The 23645-nt window shown below is 44.9% G+C and overlaps 1 protein-coding gene across 1 annotated transcript; it reads right to left on the bottom strand.

Annotated features, from left to right (window-relative positions):
• Window positions 1–20842: 20842 nt before the first annotated feature.
• Window positions 20843–23186, bottom strand: LOC123482719. The gene is made up of 6 exons (XM_045211302.1): window positions 23098–23186; window positions 22213–22232; window positions 21851–22045; window positions 21539–21744; window positions 21422–21449; window positions 20843–21204 (listed from the first exon to the last, which is right to left on the bottom strand). The coding sequence occupies exons 1-6, from the start codon at window positions 23103–23105 to the stop codon at window positions 21002–21004; spliced, it is 660 nt and encodes a 219-aa protein (XP_045067237.1). The 5' UTR covers window positions 23106–23186; the 3' UTR covers window positions 20843–21001.
• Between the last annotated feature and the right edge of the window lie 459 nt (window positions 23187–23645).

Below are 23645 nucleotides of genomic sequence, written 5' to 3'. Positions count from 1 at the left end.
GGGACGAAACGCACCACCGACTGGTGCGGGAGCAGGAACGGGCCGGAGCGGCTGACGGGGCGCACCACTGACTTGGTGCGGGAGCAGGAACGGGCGAACCGGTTACGGGCGCACTACAGACTTGCTGCGGGGAGCAGGAACGGGCCGAGCTGGTTGACGGGCTACACTACCGACTTGCGCGGGGAGCAGGAACGGCCGAGCCGGCGACGGGCCGCACCACTGACTTGGGCGGGAGCAGGAACGGGCCGAGCCGGTTGAGGAAGCGCACCACCGACTGCGCGGGAGCAGGAACGGCCGAGCCGGCAGGCTGACGGGCGCACCACTGACTTGCGCGGGGAGCAGGAACGGCCGAGCCGGTCTGACGGCGCACCACTGACTTGGTGCGGGGAGCAGGAACGGGCCGAGCCGGGCTGACGACGCGCGCCATTGGCCTGGTGCGAGAGCAGGAACAGGCTGGACCGTACTGGGGGACACACACTGGTCCTACACAGGGATCTGGAATGGTAACACACCCCAGCACCTCCCGCCGTGCCTCTACACCTTCCATCCCTCTTCGACCAGTGGCCCCGTAACCTGGCGGCCTCCTCTGCCAACCCGCTGGGCCGCTCTGCCGCGGTCTCCTGCTGGCCCGTCCGTCCACGGCGTTAGCCCCCCTCAAAAAATTTCTGGGCGTCTCTCCCACCCGTGGACCAGGTCTCCATGTCCCTCGCCAGCCTTTCGCCTTCTGCTTCCATGTCAAGCCCTTCTCTTCCTTACCCGGCTTGACCCAGTCGAGGGCGAAGGAGATCTGCTAGAGATCTCCCTGGCGATGTCTCCTGGACACGCTGCTTGGTCCAATCTTGGTGGTTTCTTCTGTCACGCCTGTCGGGAACAGAGGAGGACCAAGGCGCAGCGTTGAATTCTAACATATTTATTTATATAATGATCACACGATCAAAACAACAAAACGATGACGTGACAGTCAATGGTCAAACACAAACCAACACGAACAAGAAAACCACAATGAATGAATGCCTAACGGCTACCTATGAGTGACTCCCAATCAGAGACAACGAGCTACAGCCGTCTCTGATTGGGAGCCACCCTGGCCAACATAGATATACAACAACTAGAACCAACACACATGAAAACTCACACCCTAGCTCAACATACTATAGTCCCCAGAGCCAGGGCGTGACAAAAGCATTTGGGGGAACATGTAGAGATTGAAATACTCAAACAAGGACAATATGAAGGGACAATATGAAGGGACAATATGAAAGGAGAATGACTGGAGGAGATGGAACAAGGAAGGTGTAGAAAGATTCCGATTCCATCATCAACAATGCATTGGAAGTCAAGACTACGGAGGAGATGAAGTGTAGTGGACTATATTCCAGTGTCTGCAATGAAATATAGACATATTTGCATGTGTAATACATAATTTGTGTCATATTCTTAGGTATTAATTTTTGTAGAATGATATTTGATGTTATTGGATACATGTGGGGATCTTAGATGTTTTTGTTTATTTCGTGAATGCTTAGGGACAGGGAGTCTAGGCAGGAGAGGTCCACTGTAGGGTCCAATGGGTTGACCAGCCTTAGAGTGGACATTTTTGGATAGTATTTTGTTTGCAGGGGCTTTCATGTGTATTTAATTGCATCATAGTTTCAAATGCATTGATAAGGATTTATGAGTTTATCTGGAGTATCTCAGGTGGTTGCCTCGGGGGCAGAGGGACCGTGAGAGAATTTACTGTCTTGATTGATGGATGGATCTGGAAAGATGGCTGCCAGACAGTTTTTCGCTCTCACACTCCATAAAGATTTGTTCATATTTCATAGTAATGTATTCACACTCCATAAAGATGTATTCATATTTCATAGTAATGTATTCACACTTCATAAACATTTATTCATATTTCATAGAATGGTATTTACACTCTAGAGGATAATGTTTTTTTGGTTTAATGGTAAAGATACTCAATAAGATAAATTGTTACTGGTCATAATCCTATTCTGTTTGTTTTCGAGACTTTTAGTTAGTCTCGAAGGGGGGATATGTCGTGTATGAGGATTATGACTATTCTAGAGGAACAAAGAAAATATGTTTATCTTAGTTCAAAAGTAGCCAGTTGTAGGGTGACGCCCCAGGGGAGACAGGTGATTGGACAGCAGAGGGAGCAACCCATATTTTTACATTGTTTATAAGTATATGCTGGAGGCAGGGGGTGTTAGAGCAGCCATTACAATTTGAGGACACTGCTCTCCGGGTCTCATGACGCCTGTAACTCATGCTGAAAGCTTGTGATATGAATAAACTTATGATCAAAGGTTCAGTATGAGCGGACTCCTTTGTTTATCAGCAATAATTGCCAGCATTTACTCGATACGACAATATCAATTGAACGAACGATACACAGATCAGATCTGCCTTTAACTGTATCATGTGTAAGTTAGTGCTAAATGTAAGCAGGAAAATTGACTTACCGAACCATAATGGTGTGTGAATTTCTTTGGATGATGAGTATTGAAAGACAATCTGACTTCCGTCTTTGATGCCCAGAGGAAAGTGAAATACACAGCTTGAGGGAAAAGGGGAGGGGAGATTATTTTATCAGAAACAGTTTCACTTTCATATTGAAGAGACACTATAGAAGGCTTTTAAAACTGCAGCATCACCTATTTTATTCAACTGGCATTTGGTTAAAGACTGGTATGCCATAGTGAACCATTAACCTCTAAAACAACCTAAAAAGCCTCTTTAACATTGTAAAAGTAAAAAAGAAAACAAAAAGGGATATAACTTGTCCAGTGTTGCCAACTCATTTTCAGGGGAAGTTGCTAGATGCAGGTCGATTTGTTGCTAAACTGCGTCATCACGTAGAATACACAATAACGTTACTCAAATTGACTGGCCATCTCGGCGACAAATATGATTTGTTAGTTTAGATTTGTTTGTTTATTATCACATATTTTTCTTTGTACAAGTAATATAAACACAACACATTTTATATGATCAGATATTTGTATTTTTAAACACAACACATTGAATTATTGAACAATTACACATTACAAATTATTGAACAATTACATGTTATTTATTTTCTGTTTAACTAGTAAACCTACACATTCTGAACAATTAGAGTTTTAAGCAGTGAATTGGTAGTTAGTTAACATGTTACCTAACTGGACTCCCGAGTGGCGCAGTGGTCTAAGGCACTGCATCGCTGTGCTAACTGTGCCACTAGAGATCCTGGTTCGAATCCAGGCTCTGTCGCAGCCGGCCGCGACCGGGAGACTCATGGGCGGCGCACAATTGGCCCAGCGTCGTCCAGGGTAGGGTAGGGTAGGGTAGGGTAGGGTAGGGGAGGGAATGGCCGCAGGGATGTAGCTCAGTTGATAGAGCATGGCGCTTTGCAATGCCAGGGTTGTGGGTTCGATCACACGGGGCCGGTATAAAAAAAATATGTATTCACTAACTGTAAGTCGCTCTGGATAAGAGCGCCTGCTAAATGACTAAAATGTAAATGTAATGATCAACAATTATAGGTACAAGCTAATAACAAGGTATATATGCTATCTTATTGAACAAGCAACTTAACTCAAATAATGATGTGTGCGCTAGGCATCTCTCTCCAGCTCTCTCCAGGTTGTTGTGCTGCTTGGCTGGCTAGCTGCTCAATGGTTTCCTCCAGAAATATTGCCGCTGTTCTTCACACTACAGTGCACACTGCCACCATCAGCTTTGTGTCTCCGCTAGTTCCAGAAAGTCCACTCCTTGCAGACGTACTGTAAATATGATGAATCATAGATTGGCAAGGAAATCCTCTTCATCTTCACTGTCCAACTGCATTGTCACAGAGCTGGAACCAGCAGAAGAGGATGGAGTGGCCTTAAAGCTGTATGCTGCTGTGGTGCCAAACTGCTGCAGAACTTCACTTGGTAGTTTATGCTGGTAACAGGTATCACCAGCCAGCTTCAGTCCGCACCAGGAGTATGGAGTTGAGAGTGTGCAGTGACATTCTATTTCTTAACTTTGACTTGACCACACTCATTTGGCTGAACAGCTGTTCAACCTCCGCATTTGAGTGTGGCAATGAGAGGGCAGCGACTGCAGCTTTGCACAGTTCTTCAAATGGATTGGACCCGGAAGAGTCCGTGTAGTTATTCACTTCACTCCTAAACTCGACTGTATTTTCAGTCCCACCTAAACAGATGGAAGTTTCTCCTTTGGGAAACAATGTTATCAATTGTTTGGGGCTGGTACCCCAGTAGCTCAACTACTTTAATAATTTCAGTGGTGCCTTTATTGTGCTTTAGCGTTTCCTTAACACTGAACAAGGCCATGTTTCGCAAGGCTTCTAGGATGTCTGGGAGCCTTGCTTGCAGCTCCTTGCTTAAAGCAACACATGTAGTTGATGCACTGTCTCCGAATGACCTTTTCGTCCTCTGGCGCATGACTGAGTTGGTACACCGTGCTCTCGAAAAGGTACCCAAGGTATGGTGATGGACTGAGATGTTCATCAATGGCATCCTTCAGGACATCAATTTTTGCCATAGGGTTGACTACTCTGCTGCAAATTGATGTTAAGAGGTGTACCAGATTGTCCAAAAGCTTGACAGGATCTGTTTGCTCTCCCTCAAAATGACTTCACTGCAACTTGTACCGGACAGATTGATTTCAAGAATGTCAGGTAGACATAGTTGGTCTTGTCCATGTACATGGCGTGGAGCACATCCGCCATGTAGCAATGCTCACTGGCCTTGGTCAACTCAAAGTGGAGTTTCAGTTCTTCCCACTGGCTCAATATACGAGTTACCGCAGGCTCAATCGATAGCCAATGTGTGGCACACACTTTGGTGATCTGCAAGGGTTTCTGGCCACAATTAATGGTGGCATAAACTGCTTTATATGCCTTGCACCATTTTGGGGAAATCAAAACCAGTTGTAGGTTTCCCTGATTTAGTACTCAACGCTCCTAGGGATGGTTTCTTTGGATGCTGCGTAAAGAATGGCACACACAGCAGATGAGTACCAAATTGGGCAATGCACATTCTTCCTTTAAAATCTTGTGCACCCGCATAGTACCCCAGTCATCACGGACGCATTATCAGTTCCAATACCATGAAGATTCTCTTTTTTAAGGTTACACTTCTCAAGAAACTCAACTACTGCCTTTGCTATTGATCTGGCATCGCCCCTCCAATTCAACCAACCCGAGAAATGTGGACACAACGGTTATTTTTTTAGCACTGAAATACCGAATCACCACACCCAGGTATTTCGAGACACTGACATCAGTGGACTCATCCAAAAGGAGACTGAACTTCTCATCCCCCACATTGCTGCCACAGAATCTGAAAAGGCAGCTTTACAAGCCATACCTAAATGGTTGCATGCTAGCAGTGAACAATGATCCGCAATGGCCATTGCCATAGTAGCTTCTGCGCTTTTGCAGTTATCCACTTTCTTAACCAACTGCGGTAATATAGACTGCGTTGCGGGGTTGTACAGTTTTGATTTATCTATATGCTTTGCTGTAGCACAGTGTTTTTTGATGTCATACATTTTTGCAAGCATATCTGATTTGCAGTACGCACAGTATGCCCGACAATCCTCCTCAATTACTGGCTTCAGCCACACTTTAAATTCAGGTACAGACTCCCACTCTTTTCTGTACTTCTGGCTGTACAATTTTGATTGAGACATGTTGATTGATGTTGTAAGTTCTGTTCAAGCTCAAACATTTGTGACCAACTATATTCATTGTGTTTGTCTCGCCGAACGCATACTACGGCTGCTGCAGTCAGCCAACAATTATTTGCAATTTGCTGAAACTGCTGTTGGCCTGCTGCTGACATCACTCACAATGCACTTTTGCAGCCAGGCACGTGTGTTGTGAATGAGTGTGTGACAGAGAAAATAGTTTTTGTGTCATTTAGAGGGAAAATGCGTGCATTTTAGCGTTTGAGTCACTTTAAAAAATTTGCTAAAAGTTCCAAATAAATTTTTAAAAGTAGCTAAATTTGTTGCTAGGTGCTGTTTGAAAAAGAAGTTGCCAGGGTAGTCTGAAAAGTTGCTAAATCTAGCAACAAAATTGCTAAATTGGCATCACTGAACTTGTCACCAACGCTATGAGTATTATTCATACAGAAATCACATCCAGTATTGTTAGACACTGTCTCTGGACCAGCTATAAGGCTTGGGGACCATGTAGGGGAATGCATGTTTTGTGTCTGCTCAACACAAAACCTGTTCCTACTGGTTGGCCACAAGAGGCTGCCCCTTTTACTGTCGTGGTGAATGAGATGAGAATCTCATTTGTTGTCTCTGCAAAGAAGGCGTTTCAGGAATGAAGTAATCTCGAAGAGGGTATTCAATATGGAGAATTTATACTGCAGTGTTTGTTGCTGCCAGAAGATATCGACAACAGTTGCGCTTGTTTACACTTCCTGCACTGAGGTCGGAACGCAATCATGGTTACATCAAGACACCGTGGAAGACGCCGGCAGATATTGGTCAGAAAACGTACCTCAATGCAGGGATGGGATATGCCACTGTACTCCAAATGTTACCTTTATCCACATTGCTCCATCAAGAAGATTGAAATACTGCTAGTTTTCCCAGAAAACGTCCCTTTTCGTCCTCATGCTAGCTACCACTAGCCACAACAGCCATTATGGAATGGCACGTAGCGTTGAACAACAAAGGACCTGATTGGCTGACACTGCCATTCTAAATGGCTGTGGTGGCTACTGCTATCTAGCATGAGGACGAAAAGGGCAGTCTTCTGTAAAACTAGCAGTATTTCAATCTTCTCGATATATCAGTGTTGAAAAGGTAACATTTTGAATACAGTGGCATATAGTAGGATTGTGCCGAGTAGTAACGGATATGGGCAATTTTCTGTATAACTCAACTGGCTGTCTGTAAAAAGAAGGGCGGGTTGTACGTTGATCCTGCAAGCTCTGATTGGATAGAGTGAGCTGCATTTCTCCAGCCACTTGCTTCATAATTTCACCCGATCAGTTTTCCTTGCATGTTTTTGGTCTGATCATTTAGATTCAGTGGCAGTTGGGGCCTTTTAAGATGAGGGAGGATTTTTTTTTTTAATGAGCATGGCAGCATAGGTTTAGGCTACTACATGATACTAGAATGTTCAATGTACCCATCATGAGGTTGCTACAACCTAGCCTATGAATGAAAGTGTGCAACGTCCAGTACCAGTCAAAAGTTTGGACACACCTACTCATTCCAGGGTTTTCCTTTACTTTGACTATTTTCTACATTGTAGAATAATAGTGAATACATCAAAACTATGAAATAACACATATGGAATCATGTACTAACCAATAAAGTTAAACAAATCAAAATATATTTTAGATTTGACATTCTTCAAATAGCCACCTTTCGCCTTGATGATAGCTTTGCACACTCTTGGCATTCTCTCAATCATTCACCTGGAATGCTTTTCCAACAGTCTTGAAGGAGTTCCCACATATGCTGAGCACTTGTTGGCTGCTTTTCCTTCACTCTGCGGTCCGACTCATCCCAAACTATCTCAATTGGGTTGAGGTTGAGGGATTGTGTAGGCCAGGTCATCTGATGCAGCACTCCATCACTCTCCTTCTTGGTAAAATAGCCCTTACACAGCCTGGAGGTGTGTTGGGTCATTGTCCTGTTGAAAAACAAATGATAGTCCCACTAAGCCCAAACCAGATGCGATGGCGTATCACTGCAGAATGCTGTGGTAGCCATGCTGGTTAAGTATGCCTTGAATTCTAAATAAATCACAGACAGTGTCACCAGCAAAGCACCCCCACACCATAACATCTCCTCCTCCATGCTTTACGGTGGGAAATACACATGCAGAGATTATCTGTTCACCCACACCGCGTCACACAAAGCCACAGCGGTTGGAACCAATAGTCTCACATTTTGACTCCAGACCAAAGGACAAATTTCCTTTGGTCTGGAGCTTGTGTTTCTTGGCCGAAGTGTTGTGGAAAATCGTCCTTATCCTCATTAAAAATAAAGCACTTCCAGAGTTTTGTAGAATCAAGATACACTTTATTACACAAGAAATAGAGCCGAGCTGGTCTGCAGAGCAAGTTATGTTGTTCCACCGTCTTTAATGACATCACAACATAGTAACGAATTAGACAGGATTGTTCTTTAAGTCCCCACTCGACCATTTCCCCACATTCTTTGAAGTAGGAATATTGTTTCATTATCCACTTTTGGATGTTGGAGTCTTGGCGGAAGACTTCCTTTGTTCCACAGGGAAATTCCCTCTCCCAATACTGCATGGCACGGAAAATAAAGTTTCTGCAAGGAATTTACGACCGGGTCATAAAACTGGCCCCCAGGAGAGTGGATGTTCAAATCTTGCCTAGCCGGCATCTTTGAACCTCAGCCCACGAGGGCAAGTCATGACATCATAGTCAACGAGAACTACTAGAACTAACACGTTAGTAAACCCGCTACAATCATGCAGGACAGTGTACAGTGATAAAGCAATTTTGTAGTCTCTCTCTCTCTCATTTCTCCTTCATTTTGGAAGAAATGTATTTGTGCAAAAACTGTTCAACTATTGTCTTTCTCTCTTTGAGTCAACTACTCACCACATTTGATGCACTGCAGTGCTACCTAGATATAGCTTATGCTTTCAGTACTAGATTCATTCGCTGATCCTTTGATTGGGTGGACAAAGTGTCAGTTCATAATGCAAGAGCTCTAATAGGTTGGAAGACGTCCTCTGGAAGTTGTCATAATTACTGTATAAGTCTTTGGAAGGGGGTGAGAACCATGAGCCTTCAAGGTTTTGTATTGAAGTCAATGTACCCAGAAGAGGACAGACGTTAGCTGTCGTCCGGCTACACCATGGTGCTACCCTACAGAGTGCTGTTGAGGCTACTGTAGACCTTCATTGCAAAACAGTGTGTTTTAATACATTATTTGGTAACGTGAATATATTTAGTATAGTTTTATCTAAAAATATTAACTTTTTAATGTTTCACTATTTTTATTTAATTCACTGATGAGGATGGTCCTCCCCTTCCTCCTCTGAGGAGCCTCCACTGTTTAGATTGCTGCTGCCTGCTACTATAATACATCACATGGTGAGGACGTTTGCTATCAAGCTATCAATGTGCATAATATCTAACAAGCGGGAAATGTCACGCCCTTGCTCTGGGGACTCTTTAATGTTGAGCCAGGGTGTTAGTTTCTATGTTTAGTTTTCTAGGTTTCTGTTCTAGATCGTTGTTTTCTATGTTGGTAGGGTGGTTCCCAATCAGAGGCAGCTGATTCTCGTTATCTCTGATTGGGAACCATATTAGGCAGCCTGTTTGGCACAGTTAATTGTGGGATCTTGATCTGTATAGGTTTGTGTTGGTGAACCTTTAGACTTCACGTATCATTTTGTTGTTTTGTTGTTGGTGTTAAAGTACTCATTAAAAGATGTACGCTATCACGCTGCGCCTTGGTCCGGTTCTTACGATGATCGTGACAGAAGATCCCACCATAGAAGGACCAAGCAGCGTGTTCAGGAGCAAACACCGGGAAAGGAACTGGAGAAGTTGGCGATGTCCCAGGTGGCCAAATGGTGGTCTTGGGAGACATGTTCGCAGGCAAAGGGCCATGGGCAAAGGTTAAAGCCCTGGCGAGAGAGGAGGTACGGCGCAACCGTGCCGCCGCCGGACAGGGCGAGAGCAACCCTTAATAAAACATTTTGGGGGCACACGGCATGGACGACGGGGCTGCTGGAGGCAGCTACAGGGCGAAGTTTGTGAACTAGGAGAGGAAGCCACCAGGTTACGGGGGCCATTGGTCATGAGGGGGAAGGAGAGTGTAGAGGCACGGCGAGAGGTACTGGGGTGTGTTACCAGTCCGGTCCGGCCCTGCTCTGATCCCAGCACAAGTCCAGTGGTGTGTGTTCCCAGTGACGGTCCGGCCTGTTCCTGCCTCGCACTAAGCCTGTGGTGCGCGGCCGCCAGCCAGGTCCAGCCTGTCCCTGCTCCCCCGCACCAAGCCTGTGGTGCACGCCGCCAGCCCGGTCCGGCCTGTTCCTGCTCCCCGCACCAAGCCTGTGGTGGCACACCGCCAGCCCGGTCCGGCCTGTTCCTGCTCCCGCACCAAGCCTGTGGTGCGCGCCGCCAGCCCGGGTCCGGTCTGTTCCTGTCCTCGCACCAAGCCTGTGGTGCGCGGCCGCCAGCCCGGCCCGGCCTGTTCCTACTCCCCCTCGCACCAAGCCTGTGGTGCGCGCGCCAGCCCGGCCCGGCCTGTTCCTGCCCCCGCACCAAGCCTGTGGTGCGCATCGCCAACCCGGCCCGGCCTGTTCCTGCTCCCCGCACAAGCCAGTGGTGCGCGTCGCCAGCCCGGCTCAGGCCCTGCTCCTGCTCCCCGCACCAAGGCAGTGGTGCGCGCCGCCAGCCCGGTCCGGCTGTTCCTGCTCCCCGCACCAAGCCAGTGGTGCGCGTCGTCAGCCCGGTCCGGCCCGCTTCCCGCTCCCGCACCAAGCCAGTGGTGCCCGGTCGCCAGCCCTGGCCGGCCTGTTCCCTGCTCCCGCACCAAGCCAGTGGTGCGCGCGCCCGGTCCGGCCTGTTCCTGCTCCCCGCACCAAGGCTGTGGTGCGTGACCGCCAGCCCGTCCGGCCCGGGCTCCTCCTCCCCGCACAAGCCAGTGGTGCGCGGTCGTCAGCCCGGTCCGCCCGCTCCGCCTGCTTCCGCTCCCCGCACTCGCCAGTGGTGCGCGTCGCCAGCCCGTCCGGCCCGTTCCCACCCCCACTGCCAGTGGTGCGCCGCCAGCCCGGACGGCCTATTCCTGCTCCCGCACCAGCCAGTGGTGCGCGCCGCCAGCCCGGTCCGGCCTGTTCCTGCTCCCCGCACCAGCTGTGGTGCGTGTCGCCAGCCCGGTCCGGCCCGCCTCGCTCCCCGCACCCCAGCCAGTGGTGCGCTGCGCCAGCCCGGTCCAGCCCTGTTCTGGCTTCCCGCACCAAGCCTGTGGTGCGCGCCGTCAGCCCGGTCCGTCCCTGCTCCCCGCACCGCCAGTGGTGCGCGTCGCCAGCCCGGTCCGGCCCGTTCCTGCTCCCCGCACCAAGCCAGTGGTACGCGCCGCCAGTCCGGCACGGGTCCGTGCCTGTTCCACCTGTGCCTGGTCCGCACCGGTCAGCTGCTCCACGCCGGAGCCAGAGCAATCCGCTCCCACCGGTGTTCAGTCCAGCTCCGGCCAGCAGGGCCAGACCACGAGGGCGAGAGAGAGAGTGGTGGTCGTGCCCGATCCGGATCCGCCTCCGAGGCGGAATGCCCACCCGGCCCCCTCCCTGTGGTGTTTGGTTGGTGCGTCGCAGTCCGCGCCTTTGGGGGGCTATCACGCCCTGGCTCTGGGGACTCTTTAATGTTTAGCCAGGGTGTTAGTTTCTATGTTTAGTTTTCTAGGTTTCTGTTCTAGATCGTTGTTTTCTATGTTGGCCAGGGTGGTTCCCAATCAGAGGCAGCTGATTCTTGTTGTCTCTGATTGGGAACCATACTTAGGCAGCCTGTTTGGCACAGTTAATTGTGGGATCTTGATCTGTATAGGTTTGTGTTGGTGAACCTTTAGACTTCACGCATCGTTTTGTTTTTTTGTTGTTGGTGTTAAAGTACTCATTAAAAGATGTACGCCTATCACGCTGCGCCTTGGTCCGGTTCTTACGACGATCGTGACAGGAAAGGATAGGGAAAAAATATGAAACGCTGATGTGCATTCTGACTAAGTGACAGCAAACATGGCAGCCCGCTGCAAATTGAGGACAAACACGCACCCTCGACGCTGCTCCTAATCTGCAGACTTTTTTGTGAGAATGTGCAGGGAGCTTTGTACTTAGGCATATTAAAAACAGATTCGTTTTTTTCAGATCACGACTGTCATCTGATCCGATATGACTATCAACTGTCAATTTACGGATACGATTACGAATACGAGTATGGCCATGTCGGCACACCCCTAGCATATACCATCACCCCCTAACATATACCATCACCCCAGCATATACCATCACCCCCTAGCATATACCATCACCCCTAACATATACCATCCCCCTAGCATATACCATCCCCCCTAGCATATACCATCACCCCTAGCATATACCATCACCCCTAACTAAACCATCCCTACGTCTTCCTACCCATGTCTCACGCCGTCTCCACTGTGTCTTAATGTAACAATGATTGCGTTCTGACCACAGTGCAGTTCAGTATAAACAAGTTTAACGGTAAGAACGGTATCTTCTGGCAATGTTTGTCTGGGCAATATTTTTCATAAGTAGATAGCCAATTGGAAATATCAGCACAGCATAGCTATTCAAATAACCGAATACAAACACTGGTTATGTGGATCGTTGTCAGGGGAAAATGACAGAGGGGGATTCAAACATGGAGAAATGGCAGCTAACCTTGCTAAGGGAAGTGTACAGTATGGGTAGACATTTCACAATGTAAGTGTATCAAACCATTAAATCAGTAGGTGGCTACATTGTAGCCATGTTGTTTGAGCGCGTGTAGTGCACGGTTAGAAAGGTTACATTATATCAGCATCCAAAGTATAGATTTGCTGCAACATCGGTGCAAGGCAACCATTCCCCTTTTTTGTGTGGCTATTCGTGGACAATGATGGTGGCTGGGGCTCTAGAAACACTGATACTGCTACACTGCTCGAGTAGGCTACAATACTACACTGCTGCACTGAATAAAACAGAACCAAGGAGTTCATATTGCCTTTGGATTCACACGCAGGCTAATCCTGTGTTCGTAAGGGTTGGTATACCACGTCAATCTTATTCTATGTGGACATCAAAATACAGTGTCCTACTACCAGAATAGATGTTGATCTCCAGACAGAAATCATATTGAAGCCCTTTTGACAATATTGGTCCATGCATGATTGTCCTTATTGCAGTTTTCACAATAAAAGTTTGTAAGGTCCTGTAGGACACTGGATCTCTGCTTTACAGTTCTGTACTTGAATATTATAGAACGATGACCCCCATGCCCAGGCGACCCAAAAGATGAAAGTAACATATGGCAGAAAAAGGTCAATGGGCCTACTGTGAGTTTCCTTTCTTTTAATTGCCAATTTCTGTTACAAATGTTTCGCCCATCACTGTAATGAAATCGACTCCTACCTGTCCATCCCTCTCAGATCTACAAGTCCACAGTGGATAGGTGATAAGAGTCAATTTGGGATTGGGAAAGAGTCTCTGCTTGACAACACTTATATTAACACTTGGTTTACTCTGTTTTTTTAAACTATTGTTTTGTGTGCCCATTGCCTGATTTATGAACGTCAACAACCATTTGTCTCTTTTCATTTTTGAGTTCTTTGCCTTTCCCCATGGTGATGGGTGACAAATGGATTTTACATGCCTGCTAGGTCATTTTTATACCCCAGTGGTAAAGGAAGCCACACAAGGCCACAATACCGTTTCTTAAGCTGAGATGAACTTAAAAACTTGAATATTAATGCAGATATAATTTTGTTCGATTTAATTTACACAGAGTGCACAAAGCTTTAGGAACACCTTCTTAATATTGAGTTGTATCCACTTTGGCCCTCAGAACAGCCTCAATTCATCGGGGCATGGACACTACAAGATGTCGAAAGATTTCCACAGGGATGCTGGCCAATGTTAACTCCAATGCTCCTAACAGTTGTGTTAAGTTGGCTGGATGTCTTTTGGGTGGGGACCATTCTTGATGCACACGGGAAATTGTTGAGCTAAAAAAAAACAGCAGCGTTGCAGTTCTTGACAAGCTCAAAACAGTGCTCCTGGCACCTAATACCATACCCAGTTCAAAGGCACTTAAATACACTGCTCAAAAAAATAAAGGGAACACTTAAACAACACATCCTAGATCTGAATGAATGAAATAATCTGATTAAATACTTTTTTCTTTACATAGTTGAATGTGCTGACAACAAAATCACACAAAAATTATCAATGGAAATCAAATTTATCAACCCATGGAGGTCTGGATTTGGAGTCACCCTCAAAATTAAAGTGGAAAACCACACTACAGGCTGATCCAACTCTGATGTAATGTCCTTAAAACAAGTCAAAATGAGGCTCAGTAGTGTGTGTGGCCTCCACGTGCCTGTATGACCTCCCTACAACGCCTGGGCATGCTCCTGATGAGGTGGCGGATGGTCTCCTGAGGGATCTCCTCCCAGACCTGGACTAAAGCATCTGCCAACTCCTGGACAGTCTGTGGTGCAACGTGGCGTTGGTGGATGGAGCGAGACATGATGTCCCAGATGTGCTCAATTGGATTCAGGTCTGGGGAACGGGCGGGCCAGTCCATAGCATCAATGCCTTCCTCTTGCAGGAACTGCTGACACACTCCAGCCACATGAGGTCTAGCATTGTCTTGCATTAGGAGGAACCCAGGGCCAACCGCACCAGCATATGGTCTCACAAGGGGTCTGAGGATCTCATCTCGGTACCTAATGGCAGTCAGGCTACCTCTGGACGAGCACATGGAGGGCTGTGCGGCCCCCCAAAGAAATGCCACCCCCACACCATGACTGATCCCACCGCCAAACCGGTCATGCTGGAGGATGTTGCAGGCAGCAGAACATTCTCCACGGCGTCTCCAGACGCTGTCACGTCTGTCACATGTGCTCAGTGTGAACCTGCTTTCATCTGTGAAGAGCACAGGCGCTAGTGGCGAATTTGCCAATCTTGGTGTTCTCTGGCAAATGCCAAACGTCCTGCACGGTGTTGGGCTGAACACAACCCCACCTGGACGCCGGGCCCTCATACCACCCTCATAAAGTTTTTTTTTTTTTTTTCACCTTTATTTAACCAGGTAAGCCAGTTGAGAACAGGTTCTCATTTACAACTGCGACCTGGCCAAGATAAAGCAAAGCAGTGCAATAAAAACAACACAGAGTTACATATGGGGTAAAAAACACAAAGTCAAAATACAACAGAAAATATATATACAGTGTGTGCAAATGTAGCAAGTTATGGAGGTAAGGCAATAAATAGGCTATAGTGCAAAATAATTACAATAGTATTAACACTGGAATGCTAGATGTGCAAGAGATTATGTGCAAATAGAGATACTGGGGTGCAAAAAGAGCAAAATAAATAACAATATAGGGATGAGGTAGTTGGGTGGACTAATTTCAGATGGGCTGTGTACAGGTGCAGTGATCGGTAAGGTGCTCTGACAACTGATGCTTAAAGTTATTGAGGGAGATAAGAGTCTCCAGCTTCAGAGATTTTTGCAATTGTTCCAGTCATTGGCAGCAGAGAACTGGAAGGAATGGCGGCCAAAGGAGGTGTTGGCTTTGGGAATGACCAGTGAGATATACCTGCTGGAGCGCAGACTACGGGTGGGTGCTGCTATGGTGACCAATGAGCTAAGATAAGGCGGGATTTGCCTAGCAGTGATTTATAGATGGCCTGGAGCCAGTGGGTTTGACGACGAACATGTAGTGAGGACCAGCCAACAAGAGCGTACAGGTCACAGTGGTGGGTAGTGTATGGGGCTTTGGAGACAAAACGGATGGCGCTGTGATAGACTGCATCCAATTTGCTGAGTAGAGTGTTGGAGGCTATTTTGTAAATGACATCGCCGAAGTCAAGGATCGGTAGGATAGTCAGTTTTACGAGGGCATGTTTGGCAGCATGAGTGAAGGAGGCTTTGTTGCAAATAGGGAAGCCGATTCTAGATTTAACTTTGGATTGGAGATTCTTTATGTGAGTCTGGAAGTTGAGTTTACAGTCTAACCAGACACCTAGGTATTTGTAGTTGTCCACATACTCTAGGTCAGACCCGTCGAGAGTGGTGATTCTAGTCGGGTGGGGCGGGTGCCAGCAGCGTTCGATTGAAAAGCATGCATTTAGTTTTACTAGTGTTTAAGAGCAGTTGGAGGTTACTGAAGGATTGTTGTATGGCATTGAAGCTCGTTTGGAGGAGTCTGTTTCTGACCGTTGAGCAGACACATGCACATTTGTGGCCTGCTGGAGGTCATTTTGCAGGGCTCTGGCAGTGCTCCTCCTGCTCCTCCTTGCACAAAGGCGGAGGTAGCGGTCCTGCTGCTGGGTTGTTGCCCTCCTACGGCCTCCCTCCACGTCTCCTGATGTACTGGCCTGTCTCCTGGTAGCGCCTCCATGCTCTGGACACTACGCTGACAGACACAGCAAACCTTCTTGCCACAGCTCGCATTGATGTGCCATCCTGGATGAGCTGCACTACCTGAGCCACTTGTGTGGGTTGTAGACTCCGTCTCATGCTACCACTAGAGTGAAAGCACCGCCAGCATTCAAAAGTGACCAAAACATCAGCCAGGAAGCATAGGAATTGAGAAGTGGTCTGTGGTCACCACCTGCATAACCACTTCTTTATTGGGGGTGTCTTGCTAATTGCCTATAATTTCCACCTGTTGTCTATTCCATTTGCACAACAGCATGTGAAATGTATTGTCAATCAGTGTTGCTTCCTAAGTAGACAGTTTGATTTCACAGAAGTGTGATTGACTTGGAGTTACATTGTAAGTGTTCCCTTAATTTTTTTTGAGCAGTGTATGTTGTCTTGCCCATTCACCCTCTGAATGGCACACATACACAATCTATGTCTCAATAATCCAAAGGATAAAAATCCTTCTTTAACCTGTCTCCTCCCCTTCATCTACACTGATTAAAATGGATTTAACAGGTGACATCAATAAGGGATCATACATTTCACCTGGATTCACCTGGTCAGTCTATATCATGGAAAGAGCAAGTGTTCCGAATGTTTTGTACACTCAGTATATAAGAATCTTTAGGGCTGCCAACAATATTGACACCTATCTTTTTGAGAGAAAAGTATATATTACTTGTTAAACAAAATCTCTCTCTAAGCAATTGTATTAGTATAAAATAAATTAAATTTCAAAAATGTTGGACCATACAACATTGCTCAGTATTTTTGGTATTTATTTTATACAGTGTTTTTTGCTAATCTTTATCAAGGGTGCCAATAATTTGGGAGGTGACTGTAGTAGTATAAATGACAAAAATTTTCAAAGACATGATGTACTATTGAAAATTACCTGTGTGTTCCATTGTGGTTCTGTAGGAAAAGAAACAAATAAAAATAAAGTATTTGTTACTTCACAACCTGTGACTGTTTCTGTGTGACTGTTTCCAACGATAATCTTTCACCTTCACTAGTAGGCGTACTATCATCAATAGAAAGCAATATCAGTGTAGCCTCTTATCTAATAGGAATCCATTTATTTCTAATTCTACGCCAAACTCCAACATTACTCTTTTACTCCTTTTTAATGCCTGGAACAGGGATGAGTTTTTGGATGTTTGAAGGATTTCCACATGCAACAAAAACAACAGTGTAACTATTGACATTTCCCTCGACACACAATCAACAACAAACAGGTCCAAAGTTGGTTTGATTAAAACAGCCTAATGTTTAATGTTTAAGTTGCGATGTATTTGAAAAAGTAAACATGACATACCTTGTAGCCTTGTGGTTCTTGCCAGTTGATCTGTTTGATTATGAGAGAAAGTCAAACTTACAGCGAGTGAAGAGGTGGTAGCCGTAAATATAGTACCTCTATGGTGGTAGCATGATGACGTTTATTTCATTACAGTCAAGAGTGAGTGATCTCAGAGAACGAGAAAGGGGTAGCTGCAGCCCAATATGGCGACCGGAGTATGGGCAAGTGGGTGTGTCGAAATGAAAGCAGTGGGCGTGTGGAAAGGAGTTGGTGTACCGAAAGGAATGTGTGTGTCGAAAGCGCTCTGCTGTAGAGGTGTGATTAAGCTGTGTTTTTTTCCTTCTGTTTCTAACCACGGAACTACCGTATATTGAGCTACCATACTGCAAGAGTTTGGACTTCTGTTTTGAAACCAGAGGATGAATCTGAGCTGTATTTCACTGTTAGTTTTAAACAAAAAATTGTCAATGTTCAGTTATAAAACTGACCATTGATTATTTTTTAATAAAAGTACTGATGATGGGTGTACTGTTGCTTCATCCGTTGTATGTGTGTGCTTACGGTGACTGTCACCCTTATATTGACTACTAGGTAGCTACTTTCCACGCTGTTGCCGGACAGTAGTGCTTGTCAAGCGGGAGCGAAAGGCACTGTGTCCCGGTGTTGTTGCTGTACATGCTCTCCCCATTGAGTAGTAGACTGTATGTACAGGTGAAGTCGGAAGTTTACATATACTTAGGTTGGAGTCATTAAAACTCGTTTTTCAACCACTCCACACATTTCTTGTAACCAAACTATAGTTTTGGCAGTTGGTTAGGACATCTACTTTGTGCATTTTCACAACAATTGTTTACAGACAGATTATTTCACTTATAATTCACTGTATCACAATTCCAGTGGGTCAGAAGTTTACATACACTAAGTTGACTCTGCCTTTAAACAGCTTGGAAAATTCCAGAAAATGATGTCATGGCTTTAGAAGCTTCTGATAGGCTAATTGACATCATTTGAGTCAATTGGAGGTGTACCTGTGGATGTATTTCAAGGCCTTCCTTCAAACTCAGTGCCTCTTAGCTTGACATCATGGGAAAATCAAAAGAAATCAGCCAAGACCTCAGAAAAAATGTGTAGACCACAAGTCTGGTTCAGTTGTGGCAAAATGGCTTAAGGACAACAAAGTCAAGGTATTGGAGTGGCCATCACAAAGCCCTGACCTCAATCCTATAGAATATTTGTGGGCAGAACTGAAAAAGCGTGTGCGAGCAAGGAGGCCTACAAACCTGACACCGTTACACCAGCTCTGTCAGGAGGAATGGGCCAAAATTCACCCAACTTATTGTGGGAAGCTTGTGGAAGGCTACCCAATACGTTTGACCCAAGTTAAACAATTTAAAGGCAATGCTACCAAATACTAATTGAGTGTATGTAAACTTCTGACCCACTGGGAATGTGATGAAATAAATAAAAGCTGAAATAAATCATTCTCTCTACTATTATTCTGACATTTCACATTCTTAAAATAAAGTGGTGATCCTAACTGACCTAATACAGTGCATTTTTACTAGGATTAAATGTCAGGAATTGTGAAAAACTGAGTTTAAATGTATTTGGCTAAGGTGTATGTAAACTTCCGACTTTAACTGTATGTACAGTTCATTCGGAAAGTATTCAGACCTCTTGACTTTTTCCACATTTTGTTACATTACAGCCTTGTCCTCATCAATCTACACACAACACCCTCATAATGACAAAGCGTTTGCAAATGTATTAAAAATAAAAAACAAAATGTACATAGGTATTCAGACCCTTTAATATGAGACTCGAAATTGAGCTCAGGTGCATCCTGTTTCCGTTGACCATCCTTGAAAGTCCACCTGTGGTCAATTCAATTGGTTGGACATGATTTGGAAAGGCACACACCTGTCTATATAAGGTCCCAGAGTTGACAGTGCATGTCAGAACAAAAACCAAGCCATGTGATCGAAGGAATTGTCCTTAGCGCTCCAAGACAGGATTGTGTCGAGGCACAGATCTGGGGAAGGGGACCTTAAAATTTCTGCAGCACTGAAGGTCCCCAAGGACGTAGTGGCCTCCATCATTCTTAAATGGAAGAAGTTTGGACCACCAAGACTCTTCATGGAGCTGGTCGCCCGGCCAAACTGAGCAATCGGGGGAGAAGGGCCTTGGTCAGGGAGGTGACCAAGATCCCAATGGTCACGCTGACAGAGCTCCAGAGTTCCTCTGTGGAGATGGGAGAACCTTCCAGAAGGACAACCATCTCTGCAGAACTCCACCAATCAGGCCTTTATGGTAGAGTGGCCAGACAGAAGCCACTCCTCAGTAAAAGGCACATGACTGCCCGCTTGGAGTTTGCCAAAAGGCACCTAAAGGACTCTCAGACCATGAGAAACTTCTCTGGTCTGATGAAACCAAGATTGAACTCTTTGGCCTGAATGCCAAGCATCACATCTGGAGGAAACCTGGTCCCATCCCTACGGTGAAGCATTTTGGTGGCAGCATCATGCTGTAGGGATGTTTTTCAGTGGCAGGGACTGGGAGACTAGTCAGGATCGAGGGAAAGATGAACGGAGCAAAGTACAGAGAGATCCTTGATGAAAACCTGCTCCAGAGTGCTCAGGCCCTCAGACTGGGGCGAAGGTTCACCTTCCAACAGGACTACGACCCTAAGCACACAGCCAAGTCAACGCAGGAGTGGCTTTGGGACAAGTCTCTGAATGTCCTTGAGTGGCCCAGCCAGAGCCCAGACTTGAACTCGACCGAACATCTCTGGAGAGACCTGGAAATAGCTGTGCAGCGCTCTCCCCATCCAACCTGACAGAGCTTGAGAGGATCTGCAGAGAAGAATGGGACAATCTCCCAAATACAGGTGTGCAAAGCTTGTAGCGTCATACCCAAGAAGACTCGAGGATGTAATCGCTGCCAAAGGTGCTTCAACAAAGTACTGAGTAAAGGGTCTGAATACTTATGTAAATGTTAATTTCCATTTTATTATTTATTATAAATTCAATTTTTTTTTCTAAAAACCTGTTTTACTTTGTCTTTATGGGGTATTGTGTGTAGATTGATGAGGGGAAAAAACTATTGAATCCAATTTAGAATAAGTATGCAACGTAACAAAATATGGAAAGAGTCAAGGGGTTTCTCAACGAGTGCAAACTGGTATTTACGACTTCACAACTGGTAAATAGCACCTTCCCACTTGGTTAACAACGCAGCATCACTCCTACCCCAACACAGGTGTCATGTTTTTAATGTCAAAGTGTAATGATGACTATTTGTGCTTCATAATTGACTCACACTCATACAGCAACTGAAATTCAATGACCTTAATATTTAAAAAGAAGGGCAGTCGAAACAGAATAAAGTGACAACACAGAATATACAATCAGAGTAGGCCTACAATATTACATGAGCATCGTGCCATCTTAAACTAATACACTATCCTGATAGATAGAGGTAGGTAGAGTAGGTGCTTTATTAGGCTTTATTCATTACTTTTAATGTATAATTAAGTCAGTCTATCTGTGTTGTCTGTGTAATTTCTACAGTTTATTCCTCTATTGCTTTTTAGAGCTACTTGCTCTATTTCCATTAGGTTATTTTGATAAATCTCATTGTTTCTTGCTAGAAACAATAAAAATACAGCCAAACACAAAATAACAACAAAAATAACAAGCCCAACAACAAATACAAATGGTGGTGTCTGGCGACCTGTAAGATAGTAGCAAACATAAAAAGCTGTATGTTAGTTAGCTACAGTAAAGTACAATTATCAAAATAGAGTCAATGTTTCTGAAATGCAAACAATATAACCTCTGTATAAAAACATGTCATAATTACCAACAACTATGTATATGGATTATATAGTTATTAGTTGTAAATAAAGTGTTATGTTGTAGAATTTAGTTTGAATTAATGGTGGACTTACAACGACTGACTGCAGATCCAGATTCAGTCTGTAAAAGAAAGAAAGATTAAAACGTTATCTTTAGTTCTCATAGTACATCATTAACAAAGTGTCAAAATGGTGGTGATGAGTAAATACCACAGGATGTATATTAAGCTTCTTCAGACTATCTTCGACTGCTGCTTCATTGTGATGACACTCCAGTAGTCCTCCCTGGGTCTCATGGAAGAGACAGTCCACTGTGAGTATTACATCACCTCTGGTCACTAGGCTGCTGCTGTCAGGTACGGTGTAGTCTGGGTTGAAGGTGTGATGCAGCACTACCAGAATGACAGGTTTACCAGCTGTCAAAAAGAAAACAAAATACACATCACCTCATTACCATTTTATTTTGTTTGCCCTATTTTCCCATTCATTTTGGAGGGATTGATTCTGCCCTGACTAAATTACCTGGAATCTGCTGCAGTGCTGCCTCAATATCAGTACCAGCACGAGAGACAATGGGACAGAAAGCCATGATGACATCACTCTGCTCTGGTGACATCACTTCAGTACAGCCTCCTCCAAGTTGTCTCATAAACTGGATATGAGAACCCATAGTATTGCCAGTGGTGATGGTGTAGTATTTCATCAACATTGGCACCTCTGTTTTGTAATGGACAAAAAATAGAAAAGTCAAGTATAGACCTTAAAACTAAAAGTAGAAATGTTTTGGTTTAGATCACTGCCCAGACAGATATAAGCCTAACCTAAGATCTGCCTTAAACATTATTTAAATAAGTGGTAGACCTGTGTCCTGTTAAAATAATTACCTCCGCGTTCCATTTTGGATCTGTAAGGGGAGTGAACAGGGAAAAAATATGTATTAATCATGTAACAGACAATAAAATACATATCTTACTGTATACTATAACAACCAGTGTGCAGACAATGTAAATATTTACATTTACATTTTTTACATTTTCGTCATTTAGCAGACGCTCTTATCCAGAGCGACTTACAAATTGGTGCATTCACCTTATGATAGCCAGTGGGACAACCACTTTACATCATAGTCATCTTTCACTTTCATTCTGACTGACAGTTCCCTCTGAGATAAGCTATGCAGTCTCCCACCCACCTCCCTACTTGGCACCCTTCTTGCCTTTATTTGACCATGTGATCTACAGGAAACAAGAAAGTGAAAGTGAATTGCTCACATCTATTTTACACCCATATAATTAGCATCATAAAACCCATTCTATTTTCATGTCTGCACCAGTAGCCTATACACACCACATCAACTTTACTTATTGATAAATCATAGTGGTGTTAAATAAGATAACTGGACGAAGGATGAATAATGAGCAATGCATGAGTTTTCAGACAGGTGCACTCCTAAGAACAACTAATCTGCAACATAATGGCTGCATTTACACAGGCAGACCAATTCTGAAGTTTTGACCATTTATTGACAAAAGAGCTGATCTGATTGTTCAAAAGACCAATTAGCGGAAAAAGATTAGTATTGGGCCGCCTGTGTAAATGCAGCCAATGATGCCATTAATTATTCTGTGTGCCTATCAATTCGGAAATTATTATCTGTCTTTGTTGTTTAAGTCTGGATATCAATTGAACGAACAATACTCAGATCAGATCTGCCTTTAACTGTATCATGTGTAAGTTAGTGCTAAATGTAAAGAGGAAAATGTACTTACTGAACCATAATAGTGTGTGAATTTCTTTGGATGATGACTATTGAAAGACAATCAGACTATGTTCTTTGATGCCCAGAGGAAAGTGAAATACACAGCTTGAGGGAAAAGGGAGGGGGAGATGATTTTATCAGAAACAGTTTCACTTTCATATTGAAGAGACACTATAGAAGGCTTTTAAAACTGCAGCATCACCTATTTTATTCAACTGGCATTTGGTTAAAGGCTGGTATGCCATAGTGAACCATTAGCCTCTAAAACAACCTAAAAAGCCTCTTTAACATTCATTGTAAAAGTAAAAAATAAAAAATAAAGGGATATAACATGTCACCAACACTATGAGTATTATTAATACAGAAATCACATCCAGTATTGTTAGACACTGTCTCTGGACCAGCTATAAGGCTTGGGGACCATGTAGGGGAATGATGTTGGTGTCACGGTTTACTAAGCCAGAACCCAGAAGCAGACCAGGACAAGGTAGGTTGAAACAAAGGTGAGTGTTTATTTAATAGATCCACGAGTGAGGCTGAATAATCCAGGGAACAGAG

The sequence above is a fragment of the Coregonus clupeaformis genome, chromosome 36, assembly GCF_020615455.1.
Source record: "Coregonus clupeaformis isolate EN_2021a chromosome 36, ASM2061545v1, whole genome shotgun sequence".
NCBI lineage: Eukaryota > Metazoa > Chordata > Actinopteri > Salmoniformes > Salmonidae > Coregonus > Coregonus clupeaformis.
The sequence above is the reverse complement of the archived record's forward strand: the minus strand, read 5'-3'. Positions and strand labels throughout refer to the sequence as shown.

Excerpts from the sequence above, each read along its gene's own strand:
- LOC123482719 (XM_045211302.1), bottom strand. Across the intron at positions 22,046-22,212 it reads ATCCAAAATGGAACGCGGAG|AGGTGCCAATGTTGATGAAA; the intron begins GTAATTATTTTA and ends ATTACAAAACAG. Across the intron at positions 21,450-21,538 it reads AGCTTAATATACATCCTGTG|ACTGAATCTGGATCTGCAGT; the intron begins GTATTTACTCAT and ends TTTCTTTTACAG.